The sequence below is a fragment of the Pan troglodytes genome, chromosome 11, assembly GCF_028858775.2.
Source record: "Pan troglodytes isolate AG18354 chromosome 11, NHGRI_mPanTro3-v2.0_pri, whole genome shotgun sequence".
NCBI lineage: Eukaryota > Metazoa > Chordata > Mammalia > Primates > Hominidae > Pan > Pan troglodytes.
In genome coordinates, this window is record NC_072409.2 from 55,322,582 (window position 1) to 55,341,011 (window position 18,430).

At 37.9% G+C, this 18,430-nt stretch overlaps 1 protein-coding gene and 1 non-coding gene across 3 annotated transcripts in view; both read right to left on the reverse strand.

Annotated features, from left to right (window-relative positions):
* The window catches only part of LOC107970105 (putative ankyrin repeat domain-containing protein 20A2), a 42,539-nt gene that overhangs the window by 14,355 nt on the left and 9,754 nt on the right, over positions 1 to 18,430 (reverse strand). Inside the window, exons 6-9 of one of the 2 annotated variants that reach the window (XM_054658195.2) lie at positions 16,082 to 16,137; positions 9,514 to 9,544; positions 6,757 to 6,826; positions 2,732 to 2,813 (exon numbers count right to left, since the gene is read on the reverse strand). In XM_054658195.2, the coding sequence (XP_054514170.1) occupies positions 2,732 to 2,813; positions 6,757 to 6,826; positions 9,514 to 9,544; positions 16,082 to 16,137 (239 nt within the window). Of the gene's footprint in view, positions 1 to 2,731; positions 2,817 to 6,756; positions 6,827 to 9,513; positions 9,545 to 16,081; positions 16,138 to 18,430 lie in introns of both variants that reach the window. The other variant, XM_054658194.2, reaches the window with a different exon arrangement.
* On the reverse strand, positions 17,241 to 17,347 carry LOC112204531 (U6 spliceosomal RNA). Its single transcript, XR_002938163.2, has one exon. It is a non-coding gene; the product is annotated as a U6 spliceosomal RNA (small nuclear RNA).

Sequence of the window (18,430 nt, forward strand, 5' to 3'; positions counted from 1 at the left end):
ATCGAGCTGAATTCTCATGCCTGGCTATAAAAATAATTACGTAAGGTTTTGAGGGTTCTTCTTGGCTTCTTTTCATTGCCTAGGATGGCAACATGACAGAAACATAATGAGGAAAATAGGAATATAGGATTCCTAAAATGCACAGTTTACATTTCAGTAGTGAGATTATGTTTCAAATGCCTATACCTAAAATAGAAAAGCATGGATATCACCGTGAACACGTGGACTGATGAGGAGAAAAGGGACCATTAAACAGAGGAGCAAATCAAACCTGAGGGAATCGACGTCAAAGCTGATGGTGAATGTACAGAGTATTTTAACTCAACACATCAGAGGCATTGCTGCCAGCATGCCACAAACAAATTCCCCTTGTCTTGTCACTGAGGAAATACACAGTTGGGATGACAGTTCAGGTGAATATGTGATTCACCTCTCATCAAAGAAAGTGTTCTACATTGATCAGCTAGTATACACACTTATGAAATGACAGCTAATCAAACTACTCATTTTTCCCATGATCACATGGGCTACTGCAGCACCTACATTTCTCCTGTCCCCTCATTTGGCCTTGAATTAGAGCTCCTTGATCCACTCATGCAAGGTGGTCCATAAAACACATAAAATAAACCATGTCGAATAAGCTTCCGATATCAAAATATTTATCAAAAAAGAAAACACTGAATTACCACAGACTTGCTGGATACGAATACATATTTATATTTCAAAATCAGTGCAGTATTTATTGAAAAAGAGAATTTTGGTATTCATAGAATGAATTTTATAATATGATTGCTTCTAAAATTAACTAACTTTGGTGTATTATCTTACACTGTAAAGGACTTTTATAAAACAGCTATCATATCAAAGAACTGGCTGTCTCAAAAAAAATTAGCCAAAGCATCTATATGCAACTTAATCACATCTTATTCACTCATGTCAGTGAAACTTCTCTCTCCGAGGCCTGACTGTTATCAAGTGAAATGAGCTGCTGTGGTTTACCCCAACTCTAGCACTCCCTCCTGCCTCCAGTACTCTCCACAGCAATAACCTCTTTTGTGAGACTAGGCATATGCTGAAGCAACTGGAAGTGAGTTGTCTCAAGTTTACTTGGTTTCAACTCCCAAGACCCCAGCAAATGTCTTTCTTTCCTCCCTCCGTGTCCTTTCACAATCCCTCTTCCTTTGAAAAAGTGATTTTTAGAACTGTCATCCTGATGCTTCCCTTCCTAACTGCTTTTTATGGATAATTGTGACCACTTTTTTCATCTGTATTCAGCAGTAGTATACACCTGTAATCTCTCTGTTTTCATCTCATTCTCCTTCCCCTGTGGCTAGAATCATGCTCAGAAATAAAAGGAAATTAATGCTTTCCCTGGATTCTGTTATTTTTTAAATTGCTCTCCAATGGTTCTTTTTCCAGAGTTCTCTAAAGGAAGGCTATTCCCTTGCTATTCAGAGCTGTGTCCAAGGACCAGCACCAAAATCACCTGAGTACTCATGAGAAATGCAGACTCCCATACCTGCTGAATCAGAATGTGCACCTTCCAGAAGCTCCTCAACTCATTCATGACAATTTGAATGCCCTGTTCTACACTGATGTGCTTCCATATTGGTTTACCCTAATTGCCCTTTTGGCCTAGCCTCAATTTCTTCCCTATTATATACCTCAATTTAATACTACATTATAAGCCATAATGTTTCTAATGAACTTTTAATCAGGCAATAACTTCTCGAATTAATTTCTTCTCCATAAATCACCCAACACTATTCAATTATGTTAATTTGGCCTATATGATACTATCCTATGAGGTTACATTTTCTGTAAAAACAAATTATAGCCATACATGGCTGACCATTTTTGGTGATGTTCATCTATGGCAGATAAAACACAGGTCTGTGTGGTGAGGTGCCTCAATCCTTAATGCCTCCCCAGTAGTGAGGATGACAGCAAGAGAAGGAAAATGTTACTCTAATTCTCTGACACATTTTGGTACTGGAAGCTCACTTTATCTTCTTTCCTGTTTCTAACACCATGTTCTTCCTTCTTCTACAGATCAATTTGCCTTTACTATCCTCTATTACTTACCTCTGCATATGCTTTTTTATTTATTCCATGTACACTCCGCTCTCCTCATTCTTTCTTTCTCTTTATTCATTTCCTCTTCCCTCTCTCCTGACTTGCCTCAGGTCTTAGAGTATCTTAAAATGGAACTCACAACTCAGCTCCTTTAGTGGTACTCCCAATAGAATCAACTGCTGACTCTTGGTTAGAGACACAACTTATCACCATTTCACTTCTCCTTTACTTATTATACAGTTAATAGGACACTTTCTTTAGCTATTACACTCTATTAGTGCTCATATTTTCAAAGAAACATTCCATCAAATGACTTTTTTTTGTTTTGTTTTTTCTGAGACGGAGTCTCGCTCTGTCGCCCAGGGTGGAATGCAGTGGTGGTATCTCTGCTCACTGCAAGCTCCGCCTCCCAGGTTCAAGCCATTCTCCTGCCTCAGCCTCCTGAGTAGCTGCGACTACAGGCACCCACAACAACACCTGGCTAGTTTTTTGTATTTTTAGTAGAGATGGGGTTTCACCATGTTATCCAGGATGGTCTGGATCTCCTGACCTCGTGAGCCGCCCGCCTCGGCCTCCCAAAGTGCTGGGATTACAGGCGTGAGCCACCGCACCCGGCCTCCATCAAATGACTTTTTAAATAAACTATGGTTCTCACCTTCTCCTTGTCCATTGACTATTCTGTTTCCTTTTTCATGCGAAGGTCCAGGTAAAGGCTCTGACACTTTCTCGGGGACACACTGCTAAGGTAATATCAAGAATTAGTTTCCATTTTAAAATTATAATGAGTTGCATCAAGAGTTTCTTATCAATCTCTTTTTATGAAACTGGGTCTCACTCTGTCAACCCAGGGCTAGAATGCAGGGGCCTGATTATGGCTCACTGTGGTCTCAAACTCCTGACCTCAAGCCATCTTCCCACCTCAACTTCCTGAATAGCTGGAACTACAGGTGCGTACCATCATGCCATGCTAATGTTTTTATTGTTATCTTTGTAGAGACAAGGCCTCATTAAACTGCCCAGGCTGGTCTCAAACTCCTGGGCTCAAGTAAATCTTCCACTTCTGCCTCCCAAAGTGTTGAGATAAGCAGTGTGCACCACCACACCCAGCTCTAATCAATTTCTTTAAATCAATCTCAATGTTGCCCAGGCATGGTGGCTCACACCTGTAATCTCAGCCCTTTGCAAGGCCAAGGTGGGTGCATTGCTTGAGTTCAGGAGTTTGAGACCAGCCTGGGCAACATAATGAGAACACATCTCTACTCAAAAAATACCAAAAGGAGTCAGGCATGATGGTGTGTGCCTGTAGTCCCAGCTGCTTGGGAAGCTGATGTGGGAGGATCACTTGAGCCTGAGAGGTGGATACTGCAGTGAGCCAAGATCATGCCACTACACTGCAGCCTGGGCAACAGAGCAAGACCCTGACTCCCCAAAAATTTCAATTTAAAATGTGAGAACAAAGAGAGATACAAACAAAAAACAAGCCTAATTGCTCAATGAAATATGAGCTTAAACCAAGAAAAAAAAGAAACAACATGAAGTACAATAAAGTACATGGGGAAATAGATCTATAACAGAGCCTTTTGCTTTTTCATATCCCTGATAATACTAATTAATATTTATGCTACAATTAGTTTTTTGTAAGTACTTCTGTGATAGAGTTTATTACTATAAGACATTCAATTAGCTAAATATGGTCATCAACCACTACCTGAAAGAACATTATTATAACAGAGAGAGAAAACTAGAACTTTCAATCAACTTTCCACCCGGAAAAAAATTGGTCACCAGAATTCTAAAGAGTAATGTATGGCAGACACATGAAAAAATGATCATCATCACTGGCCATCAGAGAAATGCAAATCAAAACCACAATGAGATACCATCTCACACCAGTTACAATGATGATCATTAAGAAGTCAGGAACCCACAGGTGCTGGAGAGGATGTGGAGAAATAGGAGTACTTTTACACTGTTGGTGGGACTGTAAACTAGTTCATCCTTTGAGGAAGACGGTATGGTGATTCCTCAAGGATCTAGAACTAGAAATACCATTTGACCCAGCCATCCCATTACTGGGTATATACCCAAAGGATTATAAATCATGCTGCTTAAAGACACATGCACACGTATGTTTATTGCAGCACTATTTACAATAGCAAAGATTTGGAACCAACCCAAATGTCCATCAATGATAGACTGGATTAAGACAATGTGGCACATACACACCATGGAATACTATGCGGCCATAAAAAAGGATGAGTTCATGTCCTTTGTAGGGACATGGATGAAGCTGGAAACCATCATTCTGAGCAAACTGTCACAAGGACAGAAAACCAAACACCACATATTCTCACTCATAGGTGGAAATTGAATAATGAGAACACTTGGACACAGGATGGGGAACATCACACACTGGGGCCTGTCGTGGGGTGGAGGAAGGGGGAAGGGATAGCATTAGGAGATATACCTAATGTAAATGATGAGTTAATGGGTGCAGCACACCAACATGGCACGTGTATACACATGTAACAAACCCACACATTGTGCACATGTACCCTAGAACTTACAGTAGAATAATAATAAAGAGTAATGTATGGCTTGAAAAGGTATATTTAATAGAACATGAGTTGGAGCTAATAAAAAGCTTAAGAAATGTTAATCTAAAATCTCAATGTTAAGATTCCAGTTGAATGATACTAGAAAATATATTGTAACCCTCTTTGCTACTGATGACCTATTTCTATTTTATTTCCTTTTTAATTATGGCATAATTTCTCAACATAACATATCAAAATTTATACACCCTTAAATATTAAAAAATACAATGTAAGCAATATTTTAAATACAATATTTAATTATTAGATACATTAGGTTTATTATATTACTTATAACATTCCATTATATAAAAATTCATTTGTCTATTTATTCAGATTAAACAACTATTAAGGCTGAATGTCTTATGCCTGTAACCCAGCACTTTGAGAGGCTGAGGCAGGCAGAACACTTGAGCCCAACAGTTAAAGACCAGCCTGGGCAACAAGGCAAGACCCTGTCTCTACAAAACTCAGCTGAGCATGGTGACACAGGTCTATGGTGACATAGCTCTATTGTTTCAACTACTGGGATGGCTGAGGTGTGAGGATCACCTGAGCCCAGGAAATGGAGATCAGAGTGAGCCAAGGTCTCACCAGTGCCCTCCAGCCTGGGGGACAGAGTGAAACCCCACCTCAAAAAACAACAAGTAAAATGCTTCTTACATGGAAGACTGTATTCTAGGTACTCCAGGATACACACAAATATGTTTACTGACCACCAGTAGCTTATGGTATGCAGGAGCTTCCAATGATTATTTTAACAACTAAATAGAAAACCTTCTGAAATTCAAAATTTCAGAATATGATATGAGGACTTTGAGTGGTTATTTTATTTTTTAAGATGTAGTCTTGCTCTATCACCCAGGCTGGAGTGCAATAGTGCGATCTTGGCTCACTGCAACCTCTGCCTCCCGGGTTCAAGCGATTCTCCCACCTTGGCCTCCTGAGCAGCTGGGATTACAGGTATGCACCATCACGCCTGGTTAATTTTTCTGCTTTTGTTTTGTTTTGTTTGGTTTTTGGTTTTTTTTAGAAACAGGGTTTCACCACGTTGGCCAGGCTGATCTTGAACTCCTGACCTCAGGTGATCTACCGACCTCGGCCTCCAAAACTGCTGGGATTACAGGTGAGTCTCCATGCCTGGTGAAGTAAATATTTTAAATAAACTACAATGACAAAATTATGATGATAAAGTCTTACCATCCATTGGTATTAAGAGTCTCTGCTTCTAGAACTGGTTATTTGCAGCAAAATACATGTTATTCAATTAGATGAAGTGCCTTATATAAACTCTTCATGGACAACTCATAAACCACACAAAAATTCCTTTGCAATACACATTTTGAGAACATAAATTTAAATTTCTATATTTCTACAATTTATATTTTTAAATCAGATACGATGTTGCCCAGGCTGTTCTCAAACTCCTGGGTTCAAGCAATCTTCCTGCCTCAAATTCCCAAGTAGCAGGGACTACAGGTGTACACCACCACACTCAGTTATTTTTCTACAATTTTTAATTTTTTTGTCTCACTACAGAACCAATAATATAAGTAGAAAAACAATCTCTCATAAAAACAATATGATACCAAAATAATAAGTTTCCAAGAACAAAAGCTATATGCTATGTGCTGAATATTTTTGCCACTAAAAATCACCAGGAGGATCCCATGATTACTGCAAATAATTTGATCCACTGAAGATTTATACAGGCATAAATATTAAGAAAGTCACACTCGTATGATTTAAAAGTCAAAGTATTAGTATTTATCCAAATAAACCTTAACCAAATTTCATATTTCCTCTATTGGAGAAAGCATTTCCTAATGTGATTTTCCTGTCACTACTAATTTTCCAGTTCATTTTTTTCAGCTCCCACCCTGTCACAGTACTTATCAATCTTTGTTAGTTACCAAAGTTAAACACATTTTTTGAATCAACTAGCCATATGTATGTTTTTCTCTGACCAACTTTCCATTACCACCATAAAACAATGATAGGTAAACCACTGCTAAATTTGAAAAGTAAATACTATGCAAAAGTACATTCAGAGTGAGAAAATTAATTTTACAAGAGACCACTTTACCTTAGTAGCAACATTCAAGTCTTTGTCATCCGATGCAGGCAATGAATCCACACGCAGTTCATGGAAAATGCTTGAGAGCGAAAATACACAACGAAAATGAGCAAGTTGATTTCTTTACAATTTTTTTAACTGCCAGTTTATATCCAGCTTCCCCCTCAAAAAAGGAAACCATAATCTGGGGAAAGGTCAGCGATCTATATATTAAATAGTGATTCTTGATATAATTAAAATATGTCCTCTGTTCTAAAAATAGATTTTAGTTACCTATTTCTGCCTCCACCTGTCTAAATCTATAAAATATTCAATGAAAACTAACCTTGAGCTTTACAACAAATAGTGACAGTCAATAAATTGGCAGAGCATGACAATGATTTGCCCTCACAAATTATCTGTCCTGAAGCTGAACTTAAAATTCAATTAATGGATGACATAAATTTTGTTACCTAAACTGGAAGAAAACTGATAACCTAAAACAAGGTAGAAAGATCCACTGTCTCTTTTTCATGATCTGTCTCTGGATAAAAGACTAATCTGCATCACTTCAAAATGGCAGTCTTGATTCCTCAGCATGGAACCCACTTAGGAAGGTCCTATTGCTTTCCTTTGCCCTAAATCAGTACAGGAAAGCCCCTACAATATTTGAAATGTATGAAAGCTAAATGTACAGAAGTCAAATAACAAAGGTGTATGTTCTTATTGAGAATACTTTTCCCAGAAAGATTGAAATATTAACAATTATAAAATCCCATTATTTTCACCCTATAGGTCCTACCTTATTCAGGTCCACATAAACTAGCAAGCCCTTAAAACTTTTCATAGGCACTCAGACACCCAAGGAGAGAGACTGCCAGAAAAAAACAGAGTCCTGGTAGTTGTACCTCTATTTCCCTAAGTACTCTCTAAGTATCTGTCTTCCTATGGGCTCCCACTTCCAGATTCCACTTCTGCAGGGCTCCACAGAAGTCTCCAATCTTTAAATCTTCAGTCTATGAAAGCACAGATTCCTGAAAGGATGGCCTCAAATGACCAGGAGTAGGAGCTCTCTATATCCCTGCTCCTGAAAAAACAAGCTAACTGGAGTCTCCATCACCTGCCCCCAGCTAGACACACTACCAACTACCCAACTGAACTCCATGACTGATTTGCCAGCCAATCATGCCCCTGAACCAGCCCACATGGACATGGGAAGGACATCAGTGAATCGGGAAAAGAGGCAGAGGTGAGGAGACACCTGTACTGGGCCACAGATCTATGTAGTTCAGCAATCTCCAGCCCCTTAGTACTCCAGGGGCTCTAAGCCACCACTTTGTAAGTCAGAATGGAAGTAGATGACACCACATTTCTATCTGCTGCAGACGCTCCTCCCAGTGTCTCAAAATGTTTTAGCATCTTTCAGTAAAAATCTTCAAGTTTGTCAGTCCTTGATTTAAAAAAAAGCAGCAAACTTTTTAGAGCTCCCTTGAACCTTCTATTTTAACATGACTTCGTAGATAATTCCCATCTTGTGCCCTTCATTTTTATAATTTATCTTTATCAAACTTGTCATAAACCCCAGTATTTTGATCTCTTATAGAAGAGTCTGTACTCCTATCCAATCCAGTGTTGTTTATCTTCAAACTTGGACTTCCCCTGCTCATTCCATTCTTATCTACTTCCATTGGGTTCACCAGCTAATTCCATTCTCATTCTACCCACAGACTCACTCCCGTTTGTATTATTAAAACACACGCCAATAGGATATAAAAAGAAGCAAGAGTACTGGGCTTTAACATGAGTTCAAATCTCATTTCTGCCAATTCCTATGTCTAAAAAAAAGCATCCTAATCTCTTTGAGCCTCACATTCTCTATCTAGAGAGTCATTTGACCAGAATGTTCAACACAGGTAAAAATACTAGAAGGTATTTTAATTCATTCCAAGATTCCTTAAAATTCTGTAATTCTATGTCCTCTTGATTCTGTCTATAGAAAAACTTAGAATACATAGCCAGCAGAGTTTGAAAAAATAATAGAACAAAAGAAATACCAAGAAAAGCAGAGAAGAAAGTTTTAAAAAATGAAGGCAAGATTATAGAAAAGTCACGGAAAAAGCAACAAGACTAAAAAATGTATTATGGAAGTAAGCAGAAATACTTGCCTAAATGGAAAACCAAACTGGGAAGTCAAATAATTTGTCTCTAAGACTTGCCTAAACTTGCTTTTGTAAAACTTACACCCCTATGGCCAAAGCTAAGTAAGATCTGCCCTAGAGCCTTTGATGGTAAAAATAAGATACTGGTTACCACTGAAATTGTCAAATTTATTAGGACAAACTCTTGGACTAACCACATTCTAATGATAAACTTAAATGAGAGTTCAAGGTATTTAAACTCTCATTAATTTAGACATTAATCAAATTAATCAATCTGACTAATCTGATTCAGACCTATACCTTGATCCAAGGGCTGCACAGATATCTGTCAATCTATGCTGAGGAGCAAGAGACAGGATTTGGAAGGCAGGCAGGCTGATGGTCAAACTGTAGGCCAGCTACTTTGTTAACTATGGGATCATGAGGCAATTAATCAGCTCTAATCCAGAGTTGTTTATTTAATAAACAGTAGGTTATAGGAACACAGATGTTGTGATGGCTTTATGAGATGATAAATGCATAGAACATATTAGGATGTCTAGCCCAGAATACAACACTCAACAGATATTCGTTTCTTCCATCTATATTTTCTTAGTTAACATAATTTTTTAAATCTATAAAATCCTACCTGACTGCAGATTCATCAGAACTTCCAACATCTATTAAAGAAAAAGGTAAAATGCATTTTAAATCAATAACAAATGTACAGAATATTAAAAGCATAAGTATGCACAGTGATGCATCCCTCTAATCCAAACTACTTGGGAGGCTGAGGCAGGAGGATCACTTGAGGAGCCCAGAAGTTTGAGACCAGCTTGGGAAACATAGTAAGACTCTACCTTCATAAAAAAATTGCGCACACTTGTATGTATGCTTTAGATCCTGTTTTTGTTGTTGTTGTTTTTGTTTTGGTTTGGTTTGGTTTTTTAAAGCATAAGACTGATGCTTTGTTACAAAGCATTCCTTTGGGAGCATGTCTGGGACCTTATTAGAATTAACATTCGTAATACATATTGGTAGGTAATTAATGCAGTAAGAACTCTTCCCTTTGTATTTATTAGATGCAAAGAAGAATAAATGTATTAAAATTTGGTATCTACAAGTGAACTGCAGTATGCAAGGCATCCTAGCCAAACCCTATGAGGTTGAGTAAAAATGGTATTGTTAGCAGAACAGGTGTGATGAGTCAACAGTGTCAAAGAGCAGGACTTCTGGACCAAAATATGAGGCGACATTAAAACAGAGTATACAGTAGTACCCCTTATCCACTATATGTGCAGAAAGACATGCTTGACACATTTTTCTCTGCTGTCACACCACAGCAACAATCATCAACAAAGAAGGCTTCTGTGACCAAATGTGTGGAGGGTTTTTCCCCACCAACAAGCAAGCAATCATTCCTGCTGATGACACAATTCAATTCTCACACCCTATCTGCTGGTAACATCAGATTCAATTTAATTTATAAATTAAACTTTAGCATAGATATGTATGTATAGGGAAAAACAGTTTGTGATTCAGTACTATTCATGGTTTCATGCATCCACTGGGGGTCTTGGAATGTATCTCCCACAGTTAAGGGGGAGCTACTGCACTTATTTTGTTATAACACAACACAGCCTCTCTAGCTCTTCAGTTCAAACTGCTCAGTTTAGAATAAAACACCTTATCACCAGAAGTCAGCAAAACATAGGAATCAGACCAGAAACTGGAATCCTTGCAAAGACTTTCCAGCCGCTAGTGGAAAAGAGCTCAAAAGAGATCAATGCATTACTCTGGCTACTACTCTTTGGGGAAGGTGCTGGGTGGTTTACTCAGTTGTAGCTATTTGCTCTGCCCTACATATAGCAAGGCCCAAATTCACCTGCCATTTTACCTCCCACAGAAAAACCGCTGGAAAGATCACTCCTTTAAGAGCTTATCTGCTAGGAACCACACCTCACATTCAGAGAGAAGCTGAAGAAACACCAGGGAGGTGTGGCAGGCTGCTGGGCAGTACTATATGATATGAAAAATATATAGAAAGAAAACCATCCATGCCCTTTTACTACCAGAATGTTCCAGTGCTTGCCCTTCACCCTAGTAGGGGAAAAAAATTCTTTTTCACCTCACAGAAAGCAAAACTCTCTTGCTATCCCTCATGACAGAATCTAGTTGTAGGTGAGTCACATCATCATAATACAGGCTGTTGTCAACCTCATCCCTCAAAGGAAGAGGATCAGTGAGGAACCTATGTATTTACCTATAGCATTCACTGTCTGGTCTTATTTCCAACCGAAGGTAAGTATGAAAGACTTTGTGATTCCAGTTTTATAAAGGACAACCCCTTGCACTTGTCCCCTTCCATTGCTAGAGACTCATCTGGACCCACCTCACAGAGCAAGATGCTCCAGTTTGTGCTGTGTGGTACAGCATGGTGTCCTTTTCCTCAACCCTTTCTATTATGTGCCACATATCTATACAAATCATGTTTTCTAAGTATGTAAAGCATATGTCATCAGAATATATCATTCTTTACAATGATAAAGAAGCAAAAGAAAAACAAAAGGACAAAGAACATCTTAAATGACTACATTCAACTGCCATGGAGCTTTAATTTTTTAACTATTCAAAAAGATATCCACTGTATTATTCCAACTATGTGACTCTTCTGAAAAAAGTGAAACTATGAAGACAGAGTAAACATCAATGGTTGCCACGAGTTGCTAGGGAGAAAGGGAGAGATGAACAGGCATAGCATAGAGAATTTTTAGGGCTGTGAAACTGTTCTGTCGATAATATTACAGTAATAGATACATGTCATGTCATTATACACTTGTCCAAATTCACAGAATGTACAGCATCAAGAGTGAAGCCTGATGTAAACTATGAACTTTGAATGATTATAATGTGTCAATGTAAGTTCATCACTTGTAACAAATGTACCACTCTCTGGTGGAAAATAGTAATAATGGGGGAGGCTATGCATGTGTGGGAGGCATGGGATATATGAGAAATCTCTGTACCTTCCTCTCAATTTTGCTGTGAACCTAAAACTGCTCTAAGAAATAAGGTTATTGATTTAAAAAAGATATTCAGCTGGGCTCAGTGGCTCATGCCTATAATCTCAGCACTTTGGGAGGCAAAGGTGGGTGGATCACCTGAGGTCAGGAGTTCAAGACCGGCCTGGCCAACATGGCAAAACCTCGTCTCTAATAAAAATACAAAAATTAGCTGGGCATGGTGGCTGGCACCTGTAATTTCAGCTACTCAGGAGGCTGAGGCAGGAGAATCGCTTGAGCCTAGAAGGCGGAGGTTGCAGTTAACTGAGATCGCACCACTGCACTGCAGCCTGGGAGACAGAGTGAGACTCCATCTCAAAAAACAAAAAGATATTCACTGTCTATGCATCCCAGGATCTCCAGAACAACAATTAAATAAATAAATAAATAAATAAATAAATGGCTGGGGGCAGTGGCTCATGCCTGTAATCCCAGCACTTTGAGAGGCCGAGGTAGGTGGATAACCTGAGGTCAGGAGTTCGAGACCAGCCTGACTAACATGGTGAAACCCCATCTCTACTAAATACAAAAAATTAGCCAGGCATGATTGTGCATGCCTGTAGTTCCAGGTACCTAGGAGGCTGAGGCAGGAGAATCATTTGAAACTGGGAGGTGGAGGTTGCAATGAGCCAAGATTGTGTCATTGCACTGCAGCCTGGGCAACAAGAGCAAAACTCCGTCTCAAAAAAATAAGTAAATAAAATAAAAAATAAAGATATTCACTGAACCTGTTACTATGATATATTTAAGCAAGACACGGTGACCCTAAAAATTAGAGATCATTGAAGACCAAAGTAACAACATGCGGTCATTACTTCTCAAATTGAACTATATAAAATATATAAAATAAATAACTTTAATTGCATGCTTAGGTAACAAAATATTGATAAAAATAATTGAATATTTTATCTTATTTCATAATTCTAAACAGGGATTTAGCACAATATGAAAACTAGACTATTCATGTAATCAAAATAAAAGACAATTTTTATTCTAATTTTAACTCAGAAATTATTTTGCTTATTTAATTTAACAATTTTACTGAAAGGTTAATGAGATAAATAGGACAGATTATAATTACCTAACATTGCTATGGTAACTTATATACAAATAGCTGTTCATCACCAAAAGTCAAAAAAGTAACAAGCACTGCAACTTAAGATGGATCATACAACAGAAATTAGTACCAAGTTACCTTATCTTATAATATTATGTTATTAAAATGAAATTTTAAAACAACACCAAAAATTAAGTTGGGGTTACAAGTGTTGTGCAGAAAAGATTTCATATAGCAGGCAAGAGGCTGCCATCCTTAGAAAGGCCTGCATGCAAGGCTGGCCCTTGGCTGGTGTTTAGGAAATTGGAAAAGGGAGGGTTTCCACCATTCCCTGAGAAGAGTGGCTCACTGTGTCTAAAGTGCTTATAGAAACAGTGTATTACTCTAAACAGCTGCTTTCCTTGCAAGAGTCTGGAATTTGGGTACATGTGAGGGAGAGTAACCTCCATAGAAAAACTTGGGCACTTAGTCTCTAATGAGACTCTGGTACTGGTAGACATCACTGCACATATGTTGTCAAAATGTGAGCCTGGGAGAATTAAGCAGATCCCGGGAACTCCACAGGACAGAACTCCTGGAGGCTTGTGCCTTGTTTCCTCCAGAATTGACCACATGCACCTTTTTCCTCTACTAATTTTGCTTGTCCCCTTCCTTGTTATCAATTAAAGATCTGAGTATGACTATTTGCTGAGTCCTGTGAGTCCTTCTAATGAACCACCAAACCTGGGGTGGTCTTGGGAAACCTTGACACAAATTCATTGTGTAAGATTTGTATTAAGTTGATATGATACGTGTAACTGTAATCAGATGGTTATTTCACAGAATAACTTTACCTAATCTGTTTTTCTTTTCTTTTTTTGCCTTGATATTTGACTTGGAGATTCTTGTATTTCTATATCTATCCAATTGAATAAAGCCATAGAAGGAATAAATGAAAAAATAATGTCAGAAAATAATGTGAAATAAGCAGCAATCCTCTTTTATCCGAATAAAAAATAGAGAATCTGGGTGATTGACAATATGTTCTACAATATGAATGTTTCTAGAAACAAAAATGAAAAAGTGGTCAATTTTCTGCAACTCAACTGGGCTTCATTCCTTTTTATAATAATTTTGAAGGCCAGGTGCAGTGGCTCACACTTGTAAATCCGAGCATTTTGGGAGGTTGAGGCAGGAGGATCACTTGAGCCCAGAAGTTCCAGACCGGCCTCGGCAATATAGTGAGACCTCATCTATTAAACAAACAAACAAAAAAAAACCCTTAAAAAGAAAATTAGCCAAGTGTGGTAGTGCATGCCTATAGTCCCAGCTACTTGGGAGGCTAAGGTGAAAGGATCATTTAAGGCCAGCAAGCAGAAGTTGCAGTGAGCCAAGATGGCACCACTGCACACCAGTACTGACAACAGAGGGAGACCCTGTATTAAAAATAAATAAACAAATAAATAATTGTGTATCAGGCCAGATGTAACCACACAAAACTGTAGTCCCAGCTACTCAGGAGGATGAGGTAGGAGGACTGCTTGAGCCCAGGAGTTCAAGGCTACAGTGAGCTATGATTGCACCAATGAATAGACACTGTATTCTAGCCTAGGCAACATAGAGAGACCCCATCTCCTATGATAATAATAATTGATTAATTGTGCATCATTCAAGTAAATTGTATAACTGGAGAAAAACATATGACTATTGAATATACTATTATAGTCTACTACTGACCATAGAGTTCCTGTTTACTTGCTTCTAATCTTTTTCTTCATTACTCATAAAACTAAAAACATGATTTAAACCCATTAAAGGCAGTTCATCACAAAACAAGTCAAAAAGTCAAAAGAATTGCATCCAAACAGTAGGATGCATTATCCACCGCTCTCTGTGAACAGTTGGATTTGGTCATTAAGAATCAGCAGGACTTTTAACTTTGTGTCTGTGGGCACACGTGTGTGCACATGTGCATGTGTGTATGTGTATGTATGTAAACTATGACAGATAAAATCATTTTGCTTGTGTACGAATATGTAATATAACTTGTGCTCCTCACAAAGGAATTGCTTTTCCGTCTTCTGTGCTCAGTAGCTGTCTTCAAAAAATAATCTCCTATTTGTATGGGTGCACACTGGTTCAGTTCTACAGTTCTTATTGCCATTTATTTATGGTACCGGAAAGGGATTGCTGAGTTCCTGGTTCTAAAGATAGTTACTTTCTTAGTGACACAAATCAATACATAATACAGTTCACCCTTCAACAGCAAGGGTTTCAACTGCAGGGATTCACTTACATGCAGATTTTCTTCTGCCTCTGCAACAGAGAGACAGCAAGATCCACCTCTCCTCTTCCTACTCAGCCTAATCAACCTGAAGATCATGAAGACCTTTGTCAGGACTACTTATGCTTTATGAAAAGTCAATATGTTTTTCCTGATGATTTCCTTTCTAACAGCTTCATTTCTCTAGCTTATTTTATTGTACGAACACAGTATATAATAATGCAGCACAAACAAAATAGGTGTTCATCAACTGTTTACGTTATCAGGAAGGCTTCCAGTCAATTGTGGGCTATTAGTAGCTAAGGTGAAGGAATCAAAAGTTATACTCAGATTTTCAACTGCACAGGGATCAGAGTCCCTCACCCCCACATTATTCATGGGTCAACTGTAGTTATTTGTTTACTAAATATAAACAATTTATTATAAAAATGAAATCAAAGATCCATTTGTATAACAAGTCCAATTTGTTATAATGTGACTATAGAGGAAACATACAGCATACTAACTTAAAAATCTTTTTTCTTATTTATGCAAAAATATTATATAGGATTTTAGGGATCATAATTAAATAAATGAATGTTTTCAGACAATAATGTTTGAGATTATAAATTAGCTACAACCACCTTCTTAAATAAATCTGAATTTCAAACTAAAGAAGTTAAATTTTAAAAATTAATTTACATATGTATATACATATATACACATTCAATTTACACATATTTTTAAACTGGTCTTTTTTGACTGAAACTACCTTAATCTTACATCTTACTTTGTATTTTCTTATCAAGAGTAGGACCACCAAGAGAAGTAAGAAATTCACAATCAGAAGTCTTACCTGATTTCTCCTTTTTAAGTATCTTCTTTTTATATTCCAAAATTTGTTGTTGAATTCTACGTATACAAAAGTAATAAATAAAATTGCTATTTTTATACTGAAATAAAAAATATTTACCAAACATATTAAATTCCAAAACACTTTCAGGCAATATCAGACCTAATATCAGAATTTTAATGTCCCATACACTTCAAATTTGTAAACCTTACAAGCTTATTAAGCTTATAATTAAAGAAGAAAAGAAAGTGAAGTACTCATAAATGGAGGAAGCACAGCTCAGTAAATGAACTCTAGTTAGCTGGACATCATACAAAGTGTCCTGCACTCAGAGTAAGTCCTCGCTCTGTAACCAAAATACCTCGCTCTGTAGGTATTTTGTCTTCAGACAAGTTGCTTCTCTTAGGCTCCATGGTTTCTTCTAAAAAATAAGGATTCTGCTACCTTACTTCACTAGGTTGTTTGGAAGATGTAATGAGATTACATGTTTAAATGTTCAGAGAAATAGTAAAGCAATGGAATAATTTATTCTTGAACTTTATTGCTGAAACCATTTTGGAATCCCAAATAATGCCCGGTGTGTGTTTTTCTATAAGTTCTAATATTCAAATGTTGCAGTTTTCAGAAAATGTTATTAAGTGCTAATTTTGGTTATTACTTGTATTCACTGTGGCTTGTAATTCAGGGCATTTTACCTAATTCATAACTTATTACTAAATTTCTATATATATAAATTTAGTGAGCTCATCACTGAGCTCATCAATCACACCAAAGGCAGAAAACTAATAGGTGTCAAAACCTGGCTTGGACAACTACCACTCCTTCTCTACCTCCTCAAACTCTGAGCCAGCAGATCTGTGCTTGGCTGCTGGATCTCCACGGTCCTCTCCAACTAACAGACAAGACAAAACCCTGCTTTGATTGTTTTTCAGTTCCATGAAGGAAATGCAAGTTGACATTTTCTCATTTCCAAGACATGTACTAACAACATGTAACATCCCCTTATTACTCAGCTCTGTTCCCATTTCAGAGATCACCATACATCAATAGTTTCATAGCGATAATCACAATTTCAATATTGCATGTCACCTGTTTTGGTTTTGCTCACACTGCTTCCTTGTAGCTACTCAACAAATAGTCAAACGGCCTTCCTGGGACTATGCAAAATATGGAATGTTTTCTGAATTTGTGTGCCATCCCTAGGCAGTAGCCATGCTTATCTGCTCTGTATTAATCCAATTTTAAAATATGTGCTGTTGAAATAAGTACAAAGCCCTGTTTGATACATGGATACTCATGAGTCATGGATGAGGCTTAGCTCTATTAAATCCAACTCACTTACTTCAGATTCAGAGAATTTTATTGAATGGCTTCCAGTGAGGTAGAATTTTAAAATATATTGAAAACTTGAGGAAGAGCTGCAAGTTGCCCAGGAGATTTTCATGATTACAGAGACACATTACTTGAGGGGCCAACTGCAAGCTGGTTCCCACTACTCAGTGGAAAGATAACATGGAACATTCTGCTATCTAACCAAAGCTGCTGCACAGGATATAAAAAAGCCTCAAGGTACAGATCTGATAGCAAAAGAGACAGGGAACTCTGATCTCTTCCTGCAACATTATTTGAACATCCCTGACTATTGAGAACAATCCCAACTAATATTGGTTAAAGGAAAGACAAACATGGCTCTCAAAGGATAACATACCATGAAGGCCTAGGCAAAGTCTAGCTAAGACGTGGGCTCCCAATAAGGTTTTTAGTGTAGGGTGAGCATCAACTTGCTCAATATTTGTGTGGATAAAGCTAGGAGGCCTAGCTGCCAGAGCAGGGTGCTGGGAACAATGACTGAGCACAAGTACGTAAACTAATAAACACCGTAGCTTTGACCTCTATATATGAATCACCATGAAAACTGAGGGGTCTGAATCACTGAAGGCATCCTGGTGGCAAAGGTCAATCATTATCAGATTGCAGGACCGGTTATAATGGCAATAATACAGCAAGTGAGTCCATGGAAACAACAGAATGATTAGAATGGCCTTTTTTCCCCTTCTTCTGACTTGTAAAGAAAGATTGTCTTCCTTGGACTTAGGAAACCCCTTAGCTTCTTGGAAAATTCAAAGAAGGAAGACACAGGAGAGAGCCCCAGGGGACAATACAAGATTTTCTGTTAAACTGGACATTACAAGACTCAATAACTAATTAGAAAAGTCAGGCCAGGCATGGTGGCTAGCACTTTCAGAGGCCGAGGCAGGGGGATTACTTGACCTCAAAAGTTCAAGACCAGCCAGGGCAACAGAGCGAGACCTTGTCTCTACAAAAAAAAAAAAAAAAAAAAAAAAAAAGGAA